Source organism: Pelophylax lessonae (assembly GCF_965119305.1).
Source record: "Pelophylax lessonae genome assembly, chromosome: 5".
NCBI classification, from domain to species: Eukaryota; Metazoa; Chordata; class Amphibia; order Anura; family Ranidae; genus Pelophylax; species Pelophylax lessonae.
In genome coordinates, this window is record NC_138772.1 from 35,189,823 (window position 1) to 35,209,822 (window position 20,000).

Sequence of the window (20,000 nt, forward strand, 5' to 3'; positions counted from 1 at the left end):
AAAATAGCCAATCAGCAAGAAGACTGGATGTGGCTAGTAGCCCCGTCAACAGGGTAAAAACTGTCTGGCTTTTATAGCTGCGATCCAATGTATATAAAACATTGTCATAGCACGGGACAAGTGTACCTATAGTGCAACAAGCTAAAAATGATATAAAATAGAAGGAAAATGGGCATTATTACAGAAAATCCTTAAAAATGATAAAAAAAAAAAAAAAAATCATCTGATCCGAGTGAACAGCTGCAGAGTAACACATCTATGATAGTATTTTAAAATAAATAGTAAAACATCAATTATTAACTATATAAAATGTGACATCAAATAGAATAACCTATGACCACTACATGAATAATACACTACAAAATACAAATTATAAATTCATCAAGATACACACCAGGCAATAATTCCTATCAGCGTATCTAAAGGGTGATGGATATATACACAGACTACATTTATAAAAACACAAAGGACGGGGGGAGGGGGGAAGGGAAAAAAAAAAAGGCGGAGGCAGTAAAGGATAGGAGGGGGAGGGGCAATAAAAAAAAAAAAGGGTGTGTAACGTTGAGGGTAAGGGGAGGGAGGGCAGTGAAGGATAGGAGAGGGGCGGTAAAAAAAGGGTAGAAGTGGAGGGGCGGAGGAAAAAATTATAAATAGGGAGGGAGGAGGGGAGGAGAAATACTGTTAGCTGCAGATTGATCATTCTAGATATTATAGAATGGTGTTGACTTCCATCTCCTTGTTCAAACCCCCAGGCGCCACAGAATTCAAGGTAAATCTCCAGTAGATTTACCTACAGCAGGGGTCTTCAAACTATGGTCCTCCGGTTGTTTCTGAACTACAATTCCCATTATGCCTAGTCATATCTATGAATGTCAGAGATTTACAATGCCTCATGGGATGTGTAGTTCCGCAACAGCTGGAGGGCCGTAGTTTGAGGACCCCTGACCTACAGCATAACCTCTGGAATCTTTTGGCCCAGGAGTCACAAGGAGGGACAGATTCCAACACCCACCCTTCAGTGCATTCATTATGGACATGAAGTGCCTAGGGACGCTATGGTCATCCTTTTTACTCTAAAATGTTTTTTAGGTTGGCTGATAGCCATAAAGGTGGCATAAAAAGAATAAGGCGATAATATCTAAAACCAGTTTTGACAGAACCACATAATGCCAACATGTACTGTGACATACTGAAGCAGAGCATGATCCCCTCCCTTCGGAGACTGGGCCGCAGGGCAGTATTCCAACATAACGACCCCAAAACACACCAAGACTACCACTGCTTTGCTAAAGAAGCTGAGGGTAAAGGTGATTGAATGGCCAAGCATGTCTCCAGACCTAAACCCTATTGAGCATCTGTGGGGCATCCTCAAAACGGAAGGTGGAGGAGCGCAAGGTCTCTGACATCCACCAGCTCCGTGATGCCGTCATGGAGGAGTGGAAGAGAACTCCAGTGGCAACCTGTGAAGCTCTGGTGAACTCCATGCCCAAGAGGGTTTAGGCAGTGCTGGAAAATAATGGTGGCCACACAAAATATTGACACTTTGGGCCCAATTTGGACATTTTCACTTAGGGGTGTACTCACTTTTGTTGCCAGTGGTTTAGACATTATTGGCTGTGTGTTGAGTTATTTTGAGGGGACAGCAAATTTACACTGTTATACAAGCTGTACACTCACTACTTTACATTGTAGTAAAGTGTCATTTCTTCAGTGTTGTCACATGAAAAGAATAAAATATTTACAAAAATGTGAAGGGTGTACTCACTTTTGTGAGATACTGTAAAAACAAGGAGGGGGGATTTGATCACTATGAATACAAGGGGGGGGGGAGGGGGGAATATGATCACTATGAATAAATACATATGGGGAATACGATCATCATCTAAAAAATACAAAAGAGGGGGGGAGGGTGGACATTGATCACCATATATAAATAAGGGGGGGACATTGATCACCATATATAAAAAATACATAAAGGGGGACATTGATCACCATATATAAATAAGGGGGGGGGGACATTGATCACCATATATAAATAAGGGGGGGGGGGAATTGATCACCATATATAAATAAGGGGGGATATTGATCACCATATATAAATAAGGGGGGATATTGATCACCATATATAAATAAGGGGGGATATTGATCACCATATATAAATAAGGGGGGATATTGATCACCATATATAAATAAGGGGGGATATTGATCACCATATACCAGTGTTTCTCAACTCCAGTCCTCAGGGCACACTAACAGGCAAGTTTGGCAATAAAACTGAAATGCATCACAGGGGATATCATTTTCTGCTCAGTGATTGCAGTATTCTAGTCTGCATCTCCCTAAGGTAATACTTAAAATCTGGCCTGTTAGTGTGCCCTGGGGACCGGAGTTGAGAAACACGGCCATATATAAATAAGGGGGGGGGGGGATATTGATCACCATATATAAATAAGGGGGGGGGGATATTGATCACCATATATAAATAAGGGGGATATTGATCACCAGTATTCCTCCTTATTTATATATGGTGATCAATATCCCTCCTTATTTATATATTATCACCATATATAAATAAGGGGGGGGGGGTATTGATCACCATATATAAATAAGGGGGGTATTGATCACCATATATAAATAAGAGGGGGTATTGATCACCATATATAAAACACATAATGGGGGAGACACACGATCACCATACAGTGCCTTGCGAAAGTATTCGGCCCCCTTGAACTTTGCGACCTTTTGCCACATTTCAGGCTTCAAACAAAGATATAAAACTGTAATTTTCTGTGAAGAATCAACAAGTGGGACGCAATCATGAAGTGGAACGAAATTTATTAGATATTTCAAACTTTGTTAAATAAAAAACTGAAAAATTGGGTGTACAAATTATTATTCAGCCCTTTTACTTTTAGTGCAGCAAACTCTCTCCAGAAGTTCAGTGAGGATCTCTGAATGATCCAATGTTGACCTAAATGACTAATGATGATAAATAGAATCCACCTGTGTGTAATCAAGTCTCCGTATAAATGCACCTGCACTGTGATAGTCTCAGAGGTCCGTTTAAAGCGCAGAGAGCATCATGAAGAACAAGGAACACACCAGGCAGGTCCAAGATACTGTTGTGGAGAAGTTTAAAGCTGGATTTGGATACAAAAAGATTTCCCAAGCTTTAAACATCCCAAGGAGCACTGTGCAAGCGATAATATTGAAATGGGAGTATCAGACCACTGCAAATCTACGAAGACCTGGCCGTTAGGGATGATCGAACAGTTCGGGTCGACCATCGGTTCGGCCCGAACATTGGGTGTTCGAGGTTCGGCCCAATTTAGAACTTTTTGCCCAAAAAGTTCGGAATTCGGCAACCAGAACCGCCCAAAATGCAATGCTTCAGGAAATGGGCTTTAAAAGCCCGTGATTGGACCAGAACCATTAGCAAAAGCCAATTGAGGGGGCAGGAAAATGCTAGGAATGTGATTGGAGTGACTAGGGGGTCCCTAGACCAATCATTAGTGAATACGCCCCCCAGTATATAAGATCGCCCCCGCCATATTCCTAGCATTGTTATACTGGACATGGAAGAGAGTGGAAGCAGTTCTGTTAATTTTACTTTAAAAGTGTCATTTAGCTATTTTTAGTGTGAGGAAAGGGATATCTAGTGTAGTTAAGAGTGCTCCTTTACACTTAAGTTAGCTTCAAAAATTTAGTTTCTGTAGGGAAAGTGTTAAGTGTTAGAGGACCGTAGTGTAGTGTAGGGTTAACTGGCAGTGACTGCTATGGCAGGGTGACAAAACCCTTCCATAGCAGGGTGACCGCTATAGAGAAATGATAATTTCTCTGAATTGCTTCGGCACACCCATATGGCTTCTCACCAGCCAAGCATTTTTTATGCTGCAGGGGCTGCCACTGCCAGTGCTTTTTTGAGGACATGTTTGATGTCAGACATGACATCTGAACATGTGTATAGGGGGTATATATACACATATATGTGTATATATACCCCAAGACATATATAGGTGTGATAGTAGCAGAAATAAATGCTTGCGCTAATGAAATCATTTACAGTAATATATTTCTGCTACTATCACACCTATATATGTCTAGGGGTCTAAATCAGACATATATGTGTATATATACCCCCTATACACATGTTCAGATGTTTTGCCTGCCTCAAAAGAACCCAAAAAAAATGCCAAAAAAACGCTAGCGTCAAAAAAAAATGCCCAGGTGTGTTTTTGCTGGCATTTTTTGGGGGGTTTTGGAGGCAGGCAAAACATCTGAACTTGTGTATAGTGGTGTATATACACACATCCATATATTTATATACACACCTAGACATATATAGGTGTGATAGTAGCAGAAATATATGCTTGCGCTAATGAAATCATTTACAGTAATATATTTCTGCTACTATCACACCTATATATGGCTAGGTGTCTATATATATATATATATATATATATATATATATATATATATATATATATATAATTATGTGTGTATATATACCACTATACACAAGTTCAGATGTTTTGCCTGCCTCAAAAGAACCCAAAAAAAATGCCAAAAAAACGTTAGCGTCAAAAAAAAAAAAAAAAAATGCCCAGGTGTGTTTTTGCTGGCATTTTTTGGGGGTTTTTGGAGGCAGGCAAAACATCAGAACTTGTGCACAGTACCATTATACACAAGTTCAGATGTTTTTCCTGACTGCAAAGAACCCAAAAAAATGCCTTCTATTAAACCGGCAAGGTGTGGAAACCGAGAAGCCATATTGGTGATCTGAAAGTTTTCTAATACAAACAATCTTTTTTTTTCATGGTTCTGGACATGCTACAGAGCTGAAACTTCACATGCACACATTTTAGACCCCCCAGATCTGAAATCCAAAGTAAAAATCAAAAAATCTCTCTTTTTTTTTCAATAATTGGCTTTTTTATCAAAAATGACAATTTTTAAGAACTTTTTTTGTGTGATTTTGTGTCTGGGGGGTCTAAAAAGGTGTACCTGTGAAGTTTCAGCTCTGTAGCATGTCCAGAACCAGAAAAAAAAAAAAAGGATTGTATGTATTAGAAAACTTTCAGCTCAGGGGGTTAGCTTCTCTCCTCGGTTTTCACACCTTGCCGGTTTCAAAGCAGGCATTTTTTTGGGTTCTTTGCAGTCAGGAAAAACATCTGAACTTGTGTATAGTGGTACTGTGCACAAGTTCTGATGTTTTTCCTGCCTCCAAAAACTCCCAAAAAATGCCAGCAAAAACACACCTGGGCATTTTTTTTTTTGACGCTAGCGTTTTTTTTTGGCATTTTTTGGGTTTTTTTTGAGGCAGGCAAAACATCTGAACTTGTGTATAGTGGTATATATACACACACATAATTATATGTATATAGACACCTAGCCATATATCGGTGTGATAGTAGCAGAATTATATTACTGTAAATGATTTCATTAGCGCAAGCATATATTTCTGCTACTATCACACCTATATATGTCTAGGTGTGTGTATATATACCACTATACACAAGTTCTGATGTTTTGCCTGCCTCAAAAGAACCCCAAAAATTGCCAAAAAAAACGCTAGCGTCAAAAAAAAAAAAAAAATGCCCAGGTGTGTTTTTGCTGGCATTTTTTGGGGGTTTTTGGAGGCAGGCAAAACATCAGAACTTGTGCACAGTACCACTATACACAAGTTGAGATGTTTTTCCTGACTGCAAAGAACCCAAAAAAATGCCTTCTATTAAACCGGCAAGGTGTGGAAACCGAGAAGCCATATTGGTGATCTGAAAGTTTTCTAATACAAACGTATTACAAATACGTTTAATAGTATAAAAATCTTTTTTTTTTTATGGTTCTGGACATGCTACAGAGCTGAAACTTCACATGCACACCTTTCAGACCCCCCAGATACTAAATCCAAAGTCAAAATCAAAAAATCTCTCTTTTTTTTTTTTTCAATAATTGGCTTTTTTATCAAAAATGACAATTTTTAAGAACTTTTTTTTGTGTGATTAATAGTTAATGGGGCATGACCCAGAACCCTAGGCACTTTTTAGGGGCATTTATTGGGTTTTAGGGCTTAAAAATTGTGTTTTTTGATTACCGAAGTTCGGGTCCCATTGATTTCAATGGGGTTCTGAAATCCGGGCCGAACTTTCGGGATGTTCGGATGTTCTGGCCGAACCAAACTTTTCAAAAGTTCGATCATCCTTACTGGCCGTCCCTCTAAACTTTCAGCTCATACAAGGAGAAGACTGATCAGAGATGCAGCCAAGAGGCCCATGATCACTCTGGATGAACTGCAGAGATCTACAGCTGAGGTGGGAGACTCTGTCCATAGGACAACAATCAGTCGTATACTGCACAAATCTGGCCTTTATGGAAGAGTGGAAAAAAAAAAAAAGCCATTTCTTAAAGATATCCATAAAAAGTGTCGTTTAAAGTTTGCCACAAGCCACCTGGGAGACACCAAACATGTGGAAGAAGGTGCTCTGGTCAGATGAAACCAAAATCAAACTTTTTGGCAACAATGCAAAACGTTATGTTTGGTGTAAAAGCAACACAGCTCATCGCCCTCAACACACCATCCCCACTGTCAAACATGGTGGTGGCAGCATCATGGTTTGGGCCTGCTTTTCTTCAGCAGGGACAGGGAAGAGGATTAAAATTGATGGGAAGATGGATGGAGCCAAACCATAGACCTTTCTGGAAGAAAACCTGATGGAGTCTGCAAAAGACCTGAGACTGGGACGGAGATTTGTCTTCCAAAACAAAGCAAAATCTACAATGGAATGGTTCACAAATAAACATATCCAGGTGTTAGAATGGCCAAGTCAAAGTCCAGACCTGAATCCAATCGAGAATCTGTGGAAAGAACTGAAAACTGCTGTTCACAAACACTCTCCATCCAACCTCACTGAGCTTGAGCTGTTTTGCAAGGAGGAGGAATGGGCAAAAATTTCAGTCTCTTGATGTGCAAAACTGATAGAGACATACCCCAAGCGACTTACAGCTGTAATCGCAGCAAAAGGTGGCGCTACAAAGTATTAACCTAAGGGGGCTGAATAATTTTGCACGCCCAATTTTTCAGTTTTTTTGTTAATAAAGTTTGAAATATCCAATATATTCATGATTGTGTCCCACTTGTTGATTCTTCACAAAAAATTACAGTTTTATATCTTTATGTTTGAAGCCTGAAATGTGGCAAAAGGTCGAAAAGTTCAAGGGGGCCGAATACTTTTGCAAGGCACTGTATATAGATACATAAGGGGAGACACGATCACTAAATACATAAGGGGGGATATGATCACCATGTATAAATACAAAAGGGGGTACATGATCACCTTGTATAAATACATAGGTAGGTATATGATCACCATGGATAAATACATAAGGGGGGGGGGGGGGGAAATATGATCTATATATGAACTTGGTGTAGACTTATTAATTTTCAGGTCATTACAGAGATCAAAAGGGGCACTTCTGGAGGAAAAGATTGAACTAGTTCTGGTTGCTCTTAGGTAACAAAACCAGGGATTGTTGAACCAGGGAATATCCGGGGATAAAGGAAGGAATTTTATTTTACCCCCCCACTGGATTAAATAGGCCCATGCTTTATACCTTGTTTTTGCCTTTCTCTGGACCAACTCTGGGTATAGGATTGTGTATATTGGAGGTTTTCTATTTTTTTATTAAATTTATTTATTTTTATATTGGTTGTTGAACTAGATGGACTTATGTCCTTTTTTCAACCTTACCATGTAACCCCCCGACAAAACCCTATAGTATGCATTTTTCAAGAAATTTCCACACTTGTTGGCCATCGATAATGCCCCCCCCCCCCCCCTATTGACTTCAATGCATTTCGAATTTAAAAACATTTGATCTGACTAATGACATTTCAATCTCATCACTAGATAAGCAGCAGAAGAGGTTTAAGGAATCTGTATTGGTGTCTATTTTGGTAAACTTACTGCCCCACAGGATTCACTTTCATTGAAGCTGTGAAATCCGCAGCAGTTGAAGTTTTTCTCGATGTCAGGCCTGGCGTTCGCTGTGTGGTTCCAACCCATCTCCAGGAGCTCATTCTGCAAGATAAAATAACATCCGCAATTGCTACAGTCAGTGATTTTCTGTTTTTTCTCTGATGTCCACGTTTTGGAAGTATCCACCATGTCCTGCTTGAGGTTTATTAGCCAGTGTTAAACAGGTTGCATTCATCCCTATGGGTTGCTCATGGAATTTCATATCCTGTTTTAGCATCTCTCACCCTACCTCCATGCAGCACTATAACAAATGGTCTCACCCCGAAAGATTTTACCTCATTATTATATTTATTATATATAATATTATATTAAAGCGGAGTTCCGGCCTCAAAATCGATTTTGGGCCATCCGCTTGCTCTTGGTCACCTGAAAAACAAATGGATAGTTACGGTTTTTTTTTTTTTTTTTTTGTTTACTTACCTTGTTATTGAAGAAAATATACTCCCCTTTCTTCCACTTCCTTCCTCTGCGGCCGCGGCCCGCGCCGTCACTTCCTCTTTGCATTGATTCCTGGGAGCTGAACGTCATCTCTCCCAGGAATCAATGCGCCTGCACCGGCCCCGCTCGTCACTTCCGATGCAGGCGCCTCATTCCCTGCTAAACAGCTTCTGGGCATGCCCAGAAGCTGTGGAGGGATGACGTCTCTGCACTGGAAGTGACGAGCGGGGCCGGTGCAGGGCATTCTGGGAGAAGAGGACACGGAAGAGGACACAGAAGAGGACGCGCTGGCTTCAGCTGCCCACATCCGAGATGGCAGCGCTGGAGAAGAAATTTTCAAGGTAAGTATTTCTTCTAAAAAGGTAAGTGTGACCCGGGACAGTACAGAGGCTATCCATTGTGGAATGTACTAGCCCTGAGTGTCCCGGGGGTATTTTTATCTAAATTTCACCCCCGAGGCCAGAACTCCGCTTTAAACACCAGAGAATATTATATTATGCACCAGAGCATATTTGTTATATTATGCACCAGAGCATATTCATGAAATGTTAATATATTATACACCTCAGCATATTTATTATATCTTCTATTTTACACCAGAACATATTTATTTATTATATAATAAATATGCTCTGGTGCATAATATATTATATAATTTGTTCTGGTGTAAAAAATATAAATATATATGCTCTAGTGTATAATATAGTATTATACACCAGGAGTAGATTATATATTCTACACAAGTAAATATTATGTTAAACCAGAGCATATTTATTATAATACCGTATATACTTTATATTAAAATAAATATGCTCTGGTGTATATTGATTGATAAATATTTACTAGTGTAGAATATATTATATAAATAAAATGCTCTAGAGTATAGTATAATATAAATTAGATTATATACAAGAGCATTTTTATTAGAATATACTCGAATATAAAATTATATTAAAATAAATATGCCCTGGTTTAATATAACATTATATAAATGTACTAGTGTAGATTATATAATAAATATGCTCCGGTGTATATAAAATACAACACAGCATATACATATTGTATAATACATCAAAGCATATTTATAATAAATATGCTCTAGGGGAATAAAGTATTCTACACCACAACATATTAAATGTATAATATTATACACCAGAGCATTTTATGTTATATCATAACATAATAAATATGCTGTGGTGTCAAATATAATAGTATATAATAAATACATACTGCTGTAGAATATAATTAATTATATAATATGCTGTGTTGTATATCAAAATATACACCATAGCATATATTCTAGGATATTCTATGTCTGTACTGTACATATTATACACCAGGGCATATTTGTTTTGTACCAGAGCATATATACACTGCCTGGCCAAAAAGTTGCCATAAAAAAAAGAAAGAAAAAGAAAAAGAAAGAAAAAGAAAAAGAAAAAAGAAAGAAAAAGAAAAAGAAAGAAAAAGAAAAAAGAAAGAAAAAGAAAGAAAAAGAAAGAGAAAGAAAAAGAAAGAAAGAAAAGAAAAAAAGAAAGAAAGAAAGAAAGAAAGAAAGAAAGAAAGAAAGAAAGAAAAGAAAAAAAGAAAGAAAAGAAAGAAAGAAAAGAAAAAAAGAAAGAAAAGAAAGAAAAGAAAGAAAAGAAAGAAAAGAAAGAAAAGAAAAAAAGAAAGAAAAGAAAAAAAGAAAGAAAAGAAAAAAAGAAAGAAAGAAGAAAGGGTCACACGCTGGACCACCTTTAGCTTTGGGTATGGCATGCATATGCTGGGGAATTGTTTCGATAAACTTCTGCATTGTCACAAGATTTATTTCCGTCCAGTGTTGCATTCATTTTTCACCAAGATCTTGTATGGATGATGGGAGAGTCGGATCATTGCGCAAAGCCTTCTCCAGCACATCCCAAAGATTCTCAATGGGGTTAAGTTCTGGACTCTATGGTGGCCAACAGTGGCGGCCGGCCCATAGGGGGCGCAGGGGCGCCGCCCCCCCCCCCCCCAAAAAAAAGAAAAAAAAAAGATTTAAAAAAAAAAAAAAAAAAAAAAAAAAAACTTTTGCCCACAAGGGGCGCCCGTCTCATTGGTGCCTATGGGGGTGGGGTTTTCCACCCGCAGAGGCGCCGATAGACGGCCTTCTGGGGCGTAACTGTAGCGCAGAGCTCTGCGCTCCACCACCCCTCTTTCGGCGTCCGCCGCATTGGTGCCGATGGGGGGTGGGGTTTTCCACCAGCAGAGGCGCCAATTGGCGGCCTTCTGGGGCGTAACTGTAGCGCAGAAAAATGCGCTACACCACCCCCTTTTGTGATGTCTTGGATCATGATTGGTCCAGACTCCAGCCTGGACCAATCATGATTCAGGACATCCATGGTGACCTCGTTGGGGGCGGTGCCGGTGCGTGCATCAGTCACTCACCGTCACCGCCCGGTCACTTTCCCGCCGCAGCCCGCGAAGAAGAGGAGTCACGAGGAGGGGAGAAGCCGCCGCCAGGAGCCGAGCAGAAGAGGACGGACATCAGAGTCGCGAGGAGGGGAGAAGCCGCCGCCGGGAGCCGAGCCGTCGCCAGGTAAGTGCCTATTCCACCACCTGCGCCATGCCTGTGCCATGCCTATTCCACCACCTGCGCCATGCCTGTGCCATGCCCATTCCACCACCAGCGCCATGCCTGTGCCATGCCTATTCCACCACCTGCGCCATGCCTGTGCCATGCCTATTCCACCACCTGCGCCATGCCTGTACCATCTGTGCCATGCCTATTCCACCACCTGTGCCATGCCTGTACCATCTGTGCCATGCCCATTCCACCACCAGCGCCATGCCTGGGCCATGCCTATTCCACCACCTGCGCCATGCCTGTGCCATGCCTATTCCACCACCTGCGCCATGCCTGTACCATCTGTGCCATGCCTATTCCACCACCTGTGCCATGCCTATTCCACCACCTGTGCCATGACCTTACCATCTGTGCCATGACCTTACCATCACCTGTGCCATGCCTGTACCATCTGTGCCATGCCTATTCCACCACCTGCGCCATGCCTGTGCCATGCCTATTCCACCACCTGCGCCATGCCTGTGCCATGCCTATTCCACCACCTGCGCCATGCCTGTACCATCTGTGCCATGCCTATTCCACCACCTGTGCCATGACCTTACCACCACCTGTGCCATGACCTTACCATCACCTGTGCCATGACCTTACCATCACCTGTGCCATGCCTGTACCATCTGTGCCATGCCTATTTCACCACCTGTGCCATGCCTGTACCATCTGTGCCATGCCTATTCCACCACCTGCGCCATGCCTGTGCCATGCCCATTCAACCACCAGCGCCATGCCTGTGCCATGCCTATTCCACCACCTGCGCCATGCCTGTGCCATGCCTATTCCACCACCTGCGCCATGCCTGTACCATCTGTGCCATGCCTATTCCACCACCTGTGCCATGACCTTACCATCACCTGTGCCATGCCTGTACCATCTGTGCCATGCCTATTCCACCACCTGCGCCATGCCTGTGCCATGCCTATTCCACCACCTGCGCCATGCCTGTGCCATGCCTATTCCACCACCTGCGCCATGCCTGTGCCATGCCTATTCCACCACCTGCGCCATGCCTGTACCATCTGTGCCATGCCTATTCCACCACCTGTGCTATGACCTTACCACCACCTGTGCCATGACCTTACCATCACCTGTGCCATGACCTTACCATCACCTGTGCCATGACCTTACCATCTGTGCCATGCCTATTCCACCACCTGTGCCATGCCTGTACCATCTGTGCCATGCCTATTCCACCACCTGTGCCATGCCTGTGCCATGCCTATTCCACCACCTGCGCCATGCCTGTGCCATGTCTATTCCACCACCTGCGCCATGCCTGTACCATCTGTGCCATGCCTATTCCACCACCTGTGCCATGACCTTACCACCACCTGTGCCATGACCTTACCATCACCTGTGCCATGACCTTACCATCACCTGTGCCATGCCTGTACCATCTGTGCCATGCCTATTCCACCACCTGTGCCATGCCTGTACCATCTGTGCCATGCCTATTCCACCACCTGCGCCATGCCTGTGCCATGCCCATTCCACCACCAGCGCCATGCCTGTGCCATGCCTATTCCACCACCTGCGCCATGCCTGTGCCATGCCTATTCCACCACCTGTGCCATGACCTTACCATCACCTGTGCCATGCCTATTCCATCACCTGTGCCATGCCTGTACCATCTGTGCCATGCCTATTCCATCACCTGCGCCATGCCTGTACCATCTGCGCCATGCCTATTCCACCACCTGTGCCATGCCTGTACCATCTGTGCCATGCCTATTCCACCACCTGCGCCATGCCTGTGCCATGCCTATTCCACCACCTGCGCCATGCCTGTACCATCTGTGCCATGCCTATTCCATCACCTGTGCCAAGCCTGTGCCATGCCTATTCCACCACCTGTGCCATGCCTGTACCATCTGTGCCATGCCTATTCCACCACCTGCGCCATGCCTGTGCCATGCCTATTCCACCACCTGCGCCATGCCTGTACCATCTGTGCCATGCCTATTACATCACCTGTGCCATGCCTGTGCCATGCCTATTCCACCACCTGCGCCATGCCTGTACCATCTGTGCCATGCCTATTCCACCACCTGTGCCATGACCTTACCATCACCTGTGCCATGACCTTACCATCACCTGTGCCATGCCTGTACCATCTGTGCCATGCCTATTCCATCACCTGCGCCATGCCTGTACCATCTGTGGCATGCCTATTCCATCACCTGTGCCATGCCTATTCCATCACCTGTGCCATGCCTATTCAATCACCTGCGCCATGCCTGTACCATCTGTGCCATGCCTATTCCACCACCTGTGCCATGACCTTACCATCACCTGTGCCATGCCTATTCCATCACCTGTGCCATGCCTGTAACATCTGTACCATGCCTATTCCATCACCTGCGCCATGCCTGTACCATCTGCGGCATGCCTATTCCACCACCTGTGCCATGCCTGTACCATCTGTGCCATGCCTATTCCACCACCTGCGCCATGCCTGTGCCATGCCTATTCCACCACCTGCGCCATGCCTGTACCATCTGTGCCATGCCTATTCCATCACCTGTGCCATGCCTATTCCACCACCTGCGCCATGCCTGTACCATCTGTGCCATGCCTATTCCATCACCTGTGCCATGCCTATTCCACCACCTGCGCCATGCCTGTACCATCTGTGCCATGCCTATTCCACCACCTGTGCCATGACCTTACCATCACCTGTGCCATGCCTGTACCATCTGTGCCATGACTATTCCACCACCTGCGCCATGCCTATTCCACCACCTGTGCCATGGCCTTACCATCACCTGTGCCATGCCTATTCCATCACCTGCCCCATGCCTGTACCATCTGTGCCATGCCTATTCCACCACCTGTGCCATGACCTTACCATCACCTGTGCCATACCTGTACCATCTGTGCCATGCCTATTCCACCACCTGCGCCATGCCTATTCCACCACCTGTGCCATGACCTTACCATCACCTGTGCCATGCCTATTCCATCACCTGCGCCATGCCTGTACCATCTGTGCCTTGCCTATTCCACCACCTGTGCCATGACCTTATCACCTGTGCCATGCCTATTCCATCACCTGTGCCATGCCTATTCCACCACCTGTGCCATGACCTTACCATCACCTGTGCCATGCCTATTCCATCACCTGTGCCATGCCTATTCCATCACCTGCGCCATGCCTGTACCATCTGTGCCATGACCTTACCATCACCTGTGCCATGCCTATTCCATCACCTGTGCCATGCCTGTACCATCTGTTCCATGCCTATTCCATCACCTGCGCCATGCCTGTACCATCTGTGCCATGCCTATTCCACCACCTGTGCCATGACCTTACCATCACCTGTGCCATGCCTATTCCATCACCTGTGCCATGCCTGTACCATCTGTTCCATGCCTATTCCATCACCTGCGCCATGCCTGTACCATCTGTGCCATGCCTATTCCACCACCTGTGCCATGCCTGTACCATCTGTGCCATGCCTATTCCATCACCTGTGCCATGCCTATACCATCTGTGCCATGCCTATTCCACCACCTGCGCCATGCCTGTGCCATGCCTATTCCACCACCTGCGCCATGCCTGTACCATCTGTGCCATGCCTATTCCACCACATGTGCCATGCCTGTACCATCTGTGCCATGCCTATTCCATCACCTGTGCCATGCCTATACCATCTGTGCCATGCCTATTCCATCACCTGTGCCATGCCTGTACCATCTGTGCCCTGCCTGTACCATCACCTGTGCCATGCCTGTACCATCACCTGTGCCATGCCTGTACCATCTGTGCCATGCCTATTCCATCACCTGTGCCATGCCTATACCATCTGTGCCATGCCTATTCCATCACCTGTGCCATGCCTGTACCATCACCTGTGCAATGCCTGTACCATCACCTGTGCAATGCCTATTTCATCACCTGTGCCATGCCTGTACCATCACCTGTGCCATGCCTGTACCATCTGTGCCATGCCTATTCCATCACCTGTGCCATGCCTATACCATCTGTGCCATGCCTATTCCATCACCTGTGCCATGCCTGTACCATCACCTGTGCAATGCCTATTCCATCACCTGCGCCATGCCTATACCATCACCTGTGCCATGCCTATACCATCACCTGTGCCATGCCTATTCTACCACCTGTTCCATGCCTATACCATCTGTGCCATGCCTATTCCATCACCTGTGCCATGCCTGTACCATCTGTGCCATGCCTATACCATCACATGTGCCATGCCTGTACCATGACCTCAAAGTCATGCAATTTTTTTACCTCGTTTTTTGCCGCGAAGCAATACCTATTACATTTTTGTTTTTGCGCCCCCCCAAAAATTTTGAGCACCAGCCGCCACTGGTGGCCAATCCATGTGTGACAATGATGTCTCATCCTCCCTGAAGCACTCTTTCACAATCTGAGCCCGAGGAATCCTGGCATTGTCATCTTGAATATGCCCGTGCCATCAAGGAAGAAACAATCCATTGATGGAATAACCTGATCATTCAGTAAATTCAGGTATTATGATGACCTCATTCTTTGGACACATGCAGTAATTATCCTATAGGAGAGTTACTGCATGCTTAGTTTAATTAGTTGCTTAGTTATTTCCAGGTGGCGACTTTTTTTTTTTTTTTTGGCCAGGCAGTGTATATTTTATTATATATGCGCTGGTGTATAATAGAATAGATTTTCTGGTGTATCAAATGATAAAAAAAAATGGATTTTTGTAAAATCTTACCGTAAAATCCTTTTCTCTTAGCTCATTGACAGACGTAGTCCTCGGTGATACACCACCTTCGGGTTATGTTGCCTCCACAGGAGCAGGACTAGACAGGAAATTAAAAAGCTCTGGCCACACCCTAGGGGCAGTCCCAGAGGGTATATCCTCTCTCTCTGCCTCAGCAAATCAGTTATGTGAAAAAGCAGTCTTTAGAGATTTTAACCCAACTCAAAAAACAGAGGGGCGGGGACTACGTCTGTCAATGAGCTAAGAGAAAAGGATTTTACGGTAAGATTTTACAAAAATCCATTTTTCTCTAGCGCTCATTGACAGACGTAGTCCTCGGTGATACACCACCTTCGGGACGTCCCAGAGCAGTATCACAACTGAGGGGTGGGAAAATGAAATCAAATCCCAATCTAGAAGGCCCAACCGGTGCCAACTAGAAGTTTACAATGCTCATCCTTAATGATGAGACTCAACAAAAAGAGAAAAAAATTTTTTTTTTTTTTTTCAAACAGAAAAAAACCCTCGAGGTAGACCACCGGTCTCCTCAAATTGCGGCCTGCAAAACCTTGCGGCCAAATGAGGCATCCGCCGATGCCGTCACATCAATCTTATAGAATTTTGTAAAGGTATGTACCGACGACCAGGTGGCCGCCTTACATACCTGGACCACTGACGCCTGATGGCGAAAGGCCCAGGAAGTACTGAGCGCTCGAGTGGAGTGCGCCCTAACAGGGAACGGAGGACTCTGACCCTTCATAGAATAAGCCTGTACCACCGTTTGTCTAATCCATTTGGCAATGGTCGCGGCAGATGCAGGCAAACCCTTTCTGGGGCCATCCGTGATCACAAAAAGTGAATCCGTCTTACGGAAAGATTCCGTAGCTTTCAGGTATACCCTGATTGCCCGAACCACATCTAAGGAATGCAACGCATGTTCCCGATGATGCTTGGGCTGAGGACACAAGGAAGGTAGTACAATATCTTCATTCAGATGAAAATCTGAAACCACCTTGGGAAGAAAAGATGGCTTAGGATGAAGTACTACCTTATCCCTATGAATCACTAGGTATGGGGACTGGCATGATAATGCAGCCAGTTCTGACACCCTGCGAGCAGAAGTAATAGCCACCAAGAAGGCCACCTTCTGGGATAAAGTAAGCAAGGGAATCTCCCTGATGTTTTCAAAGGGAGGTTTCTGTAGAACCGACAAAACCAAATTAAGATCCCAGGGCGGTAAGGGCGCGCGGACTGGAGGAGCCAGGTGCCGCACCCCCTGGATGAAATTCCGCACCAAGGATTTGGTAGCTAAAGGCTTCTGAAAGAAGATTGCTAATGCTGAAACTTGACCCTTGATGGTGCTCAAGGCTAGCTTCTGCTCAACCCGTTGTTGCAAAAAGGCCAATATTCGAGTCACCGAATAGGTACGTGGAGGAAATCCTAAAGATTCGCACCACGCAATACAAGTCTTCCATGTGTGATAATAGACTTTGCTGGAAGTCGCTTTCCTTGCTTTAATAAGGGTAGGAATGACTGAAGTAGATAAACCTCTGTCCTTCAGTACTTGGGTCTCAATGGCCAGGCCATTAAACCCAGCGACTGTAAAGCATGATGGTAAATTGGTCCTTGAGACCACAGACACTCCCTGAGACGAAGTTCCCACGGAACGTCTACGACTAACATGTCCAAGTCGGCCAGGCCGGCTTGAGGAGGCCAGCCTAGAATTTCTAGGACCACTGGCGCTGATAGAATCTGAACCAGGCGTCCCTAGAGGTATCTGGCCCCGACCATCCGAGAAAGTCTGGTCGTTTTCTGTTCCCACACATTTATCAGATACCCGATTCCCATCAGGAAGGGTGATCTTTTCTGGTTGAACCTCAGGGACCGAAGTCACCCGACTAGAGGCTACTTGGCCTATCTGGTCAACCAGATCCGATTCCTGTGAGGTATCGGGACTAATCTTAGGAAAAGGTAAAGGAAAAGATCTATTCAGGGAACGGTAACTACCGCTTCCTGTAGTACTTAAATGTTGGAAGGGAAGAATCGCACCGGTAGTAGTGGTTGATGCTCGATCTAATGTCCTGAATACCGGTGAAAACGTCCCCCCACCCTGAAACCGGGTGGGGGCGCACCTTCAGGCTGTGTACTCCTTTGCTTCGGGTTTGGCTGGGTTGGTCCTCTGCTTGTCCGACCAGCCCTTCTTGAACCCTCCTGGAGGAGTCTTGCCTTTCCCGCTAGTACCAGCCGGGCGCCCTTTATGGGCGGTAAAGAAAGGTCCTCGCTTGTTGCGAGGTCCCTTAGCTTTAGCAGCCTGTGGTAAAAAAGTGCTCTTGCCCCCAGTGGCATCCTTGATGATTTCATCTAGGTTGGCTCCAAATAGACGATTCCCCTGAAAAGGGAGATTAGTCAAGGTCTTTTTGGAACCTAGGTCAGCTGACCAGCATTTTAACCACAGCACACGTCTGAGGATCACCGCTGACTTAGATGCATGCCCTAATAAGGGAGTAGTGTCCAAGGCTGCGTCACAGATAAACTGTAGCCCTTGTATAATCTGTTCCATCAAATCAGATGTCTCCTGGGGAATATCTTTTCCCCTAAGATCTTGGCGTACCATCTTCGCCCATTCCGTAAGTGTCTGGGAAACTAGACCAATAACAATTACTGGTCTAAATGCTGACCCTATCAGAGAGAAGATGGTGCGGGACTCTGCTTCCATCTTTCGATCCACCGGATCCTTAAAGGACGAAGTGTCCTCCACTGGAATAACCGTGGCTTTATTCAGCCTGGAAATAGGTGGATCCACCACTGGTGGTACCGTCCATTTCTTAATGATGGATTCCTCAAACGGATAGCGTCTAGCAATACGCTTGGAAATAGTAAAGGTACGTTTAGAATGCTCCCATTCTCCTTTAATCTGATTACCGAAACATTTGGGTACAGGAAAAACCTTCACCGTTTTGATGGGCTTATTAGTACCAAAAGGAATCTCTGTTTCAGTTGCCTCTGCCGGTAAAGCCTCAAGTTTTAAGGTTTCCTGCACTGCCACAACTAGTGCGTCCACCAATGCTTCTTCCTGAATTATAGCAGGAGAAGAAGCGTCCTCCTCACTGTCTGAGGGGGCTTTACCTGGGATAACAGCCCTTGCAGAGGAACCTGCAACTGCAGTGACCATCTCTGAATCAGAGTCAGAGGTGTCAGATAGTATAGGGGTAGGCGGGGGTCGCTTCCTTGACCCCCGTCCCTGACAGGCCGCCTCCACCCGAGCCACCATAGACTCCAAAATTGCTGTAAATGACTCTATACTCTGTGCACCGGCGGGTCCCGTGGCCCCCTCGAGGGAAACCGGTGGGGGAATATGTGTGGCAGGGTCCATGATAATTCCAGTCACTTCCTGGATAATATAATTCAAAAATAAAAAACTTTTTTTTTTTTTTTTTTCAGACCCCCAGCGCCACAAAAGCCCCTTAGTGTTACCTGCTAGGGATCCCTATCGATCGAGAGAGAGAGAGAGAGAGAGATAGACCCCCAGGCTCACCACTTGATGCTCAGAGTTTAACTGCAACAGGTTACAGCGCTGTCTTGACAAACAGGAAGTCTTTTGGCTGGCTGCCCAGGAAGAAAGGAGGCGGCTCCGCCCCTCTGCACGCCTTCCGGCGCCTCCCCCAAGCTCCACGAGGTGTTTGGATCACCTCAAACATGGCCGCCCCCATGCTGGAGACACGAGGCTACGCCAAAATGGCGGCTCGTGCGATCCAGCAAAAAAAATGGCGGCAGCCTGTACTGAATAGCGGTGTGCTGCAGGGCACACAACACTCTCTCTGCATGGGGATACGGCGTGGTTGGCGGTACCGGCCCTGGCGGACCGCATGGCCATTCGGGAGGCCTGCTAATAGCTGGAGATCTGATTAGGAAGGCAGTCTACATGTCCGTGGCTTCTGACTGGTAGGTAGCTTATTCTTAACACCGTAAGATTTCCCAGAATGCCACAGATTACATCTTTTTAACATGTATACAATTAGATTGTTAGCTCCCAAACCAAGCCTCCTGGCTTTTTGCACATAAAATCACACTCAAAGTAGGGGGATCTGTGCCATGTTATAGGATAGAGAGGGACTCTATCTTACCATACAGAGAGGGGCCCGCGTTCACCACAAGACCCGTCAGGGGGAAAAGGGGGAACATACTACTCACCATACCGGAACCAGGCGGGCACCAACT

General features: G+C 45.1%; 1 protein-coding gene across 1 annotated transcript in view; it reads right to left on the reverse strand.

Annotated features, from left to right (window-relative positions):
* The window catches only part of TSPAN13 (tetraspanin 13), a 111,356-nt gene that overhangs the window by 8,149 nt on the left and 83,207 nt on the right, over positions 1-20,000 (reverse strand). Inside the window, exon 4 of the mRNA XM_082259078.1 lies at positions 7,965-8,078. Within this exon, the coding sequence (XP_082115204.1) occupies positions 7,965-8,078 (114 nt within the window). The remainder of the gene's footprint in view (positions 1-7,964; positions 8,079-20,000) is intronic.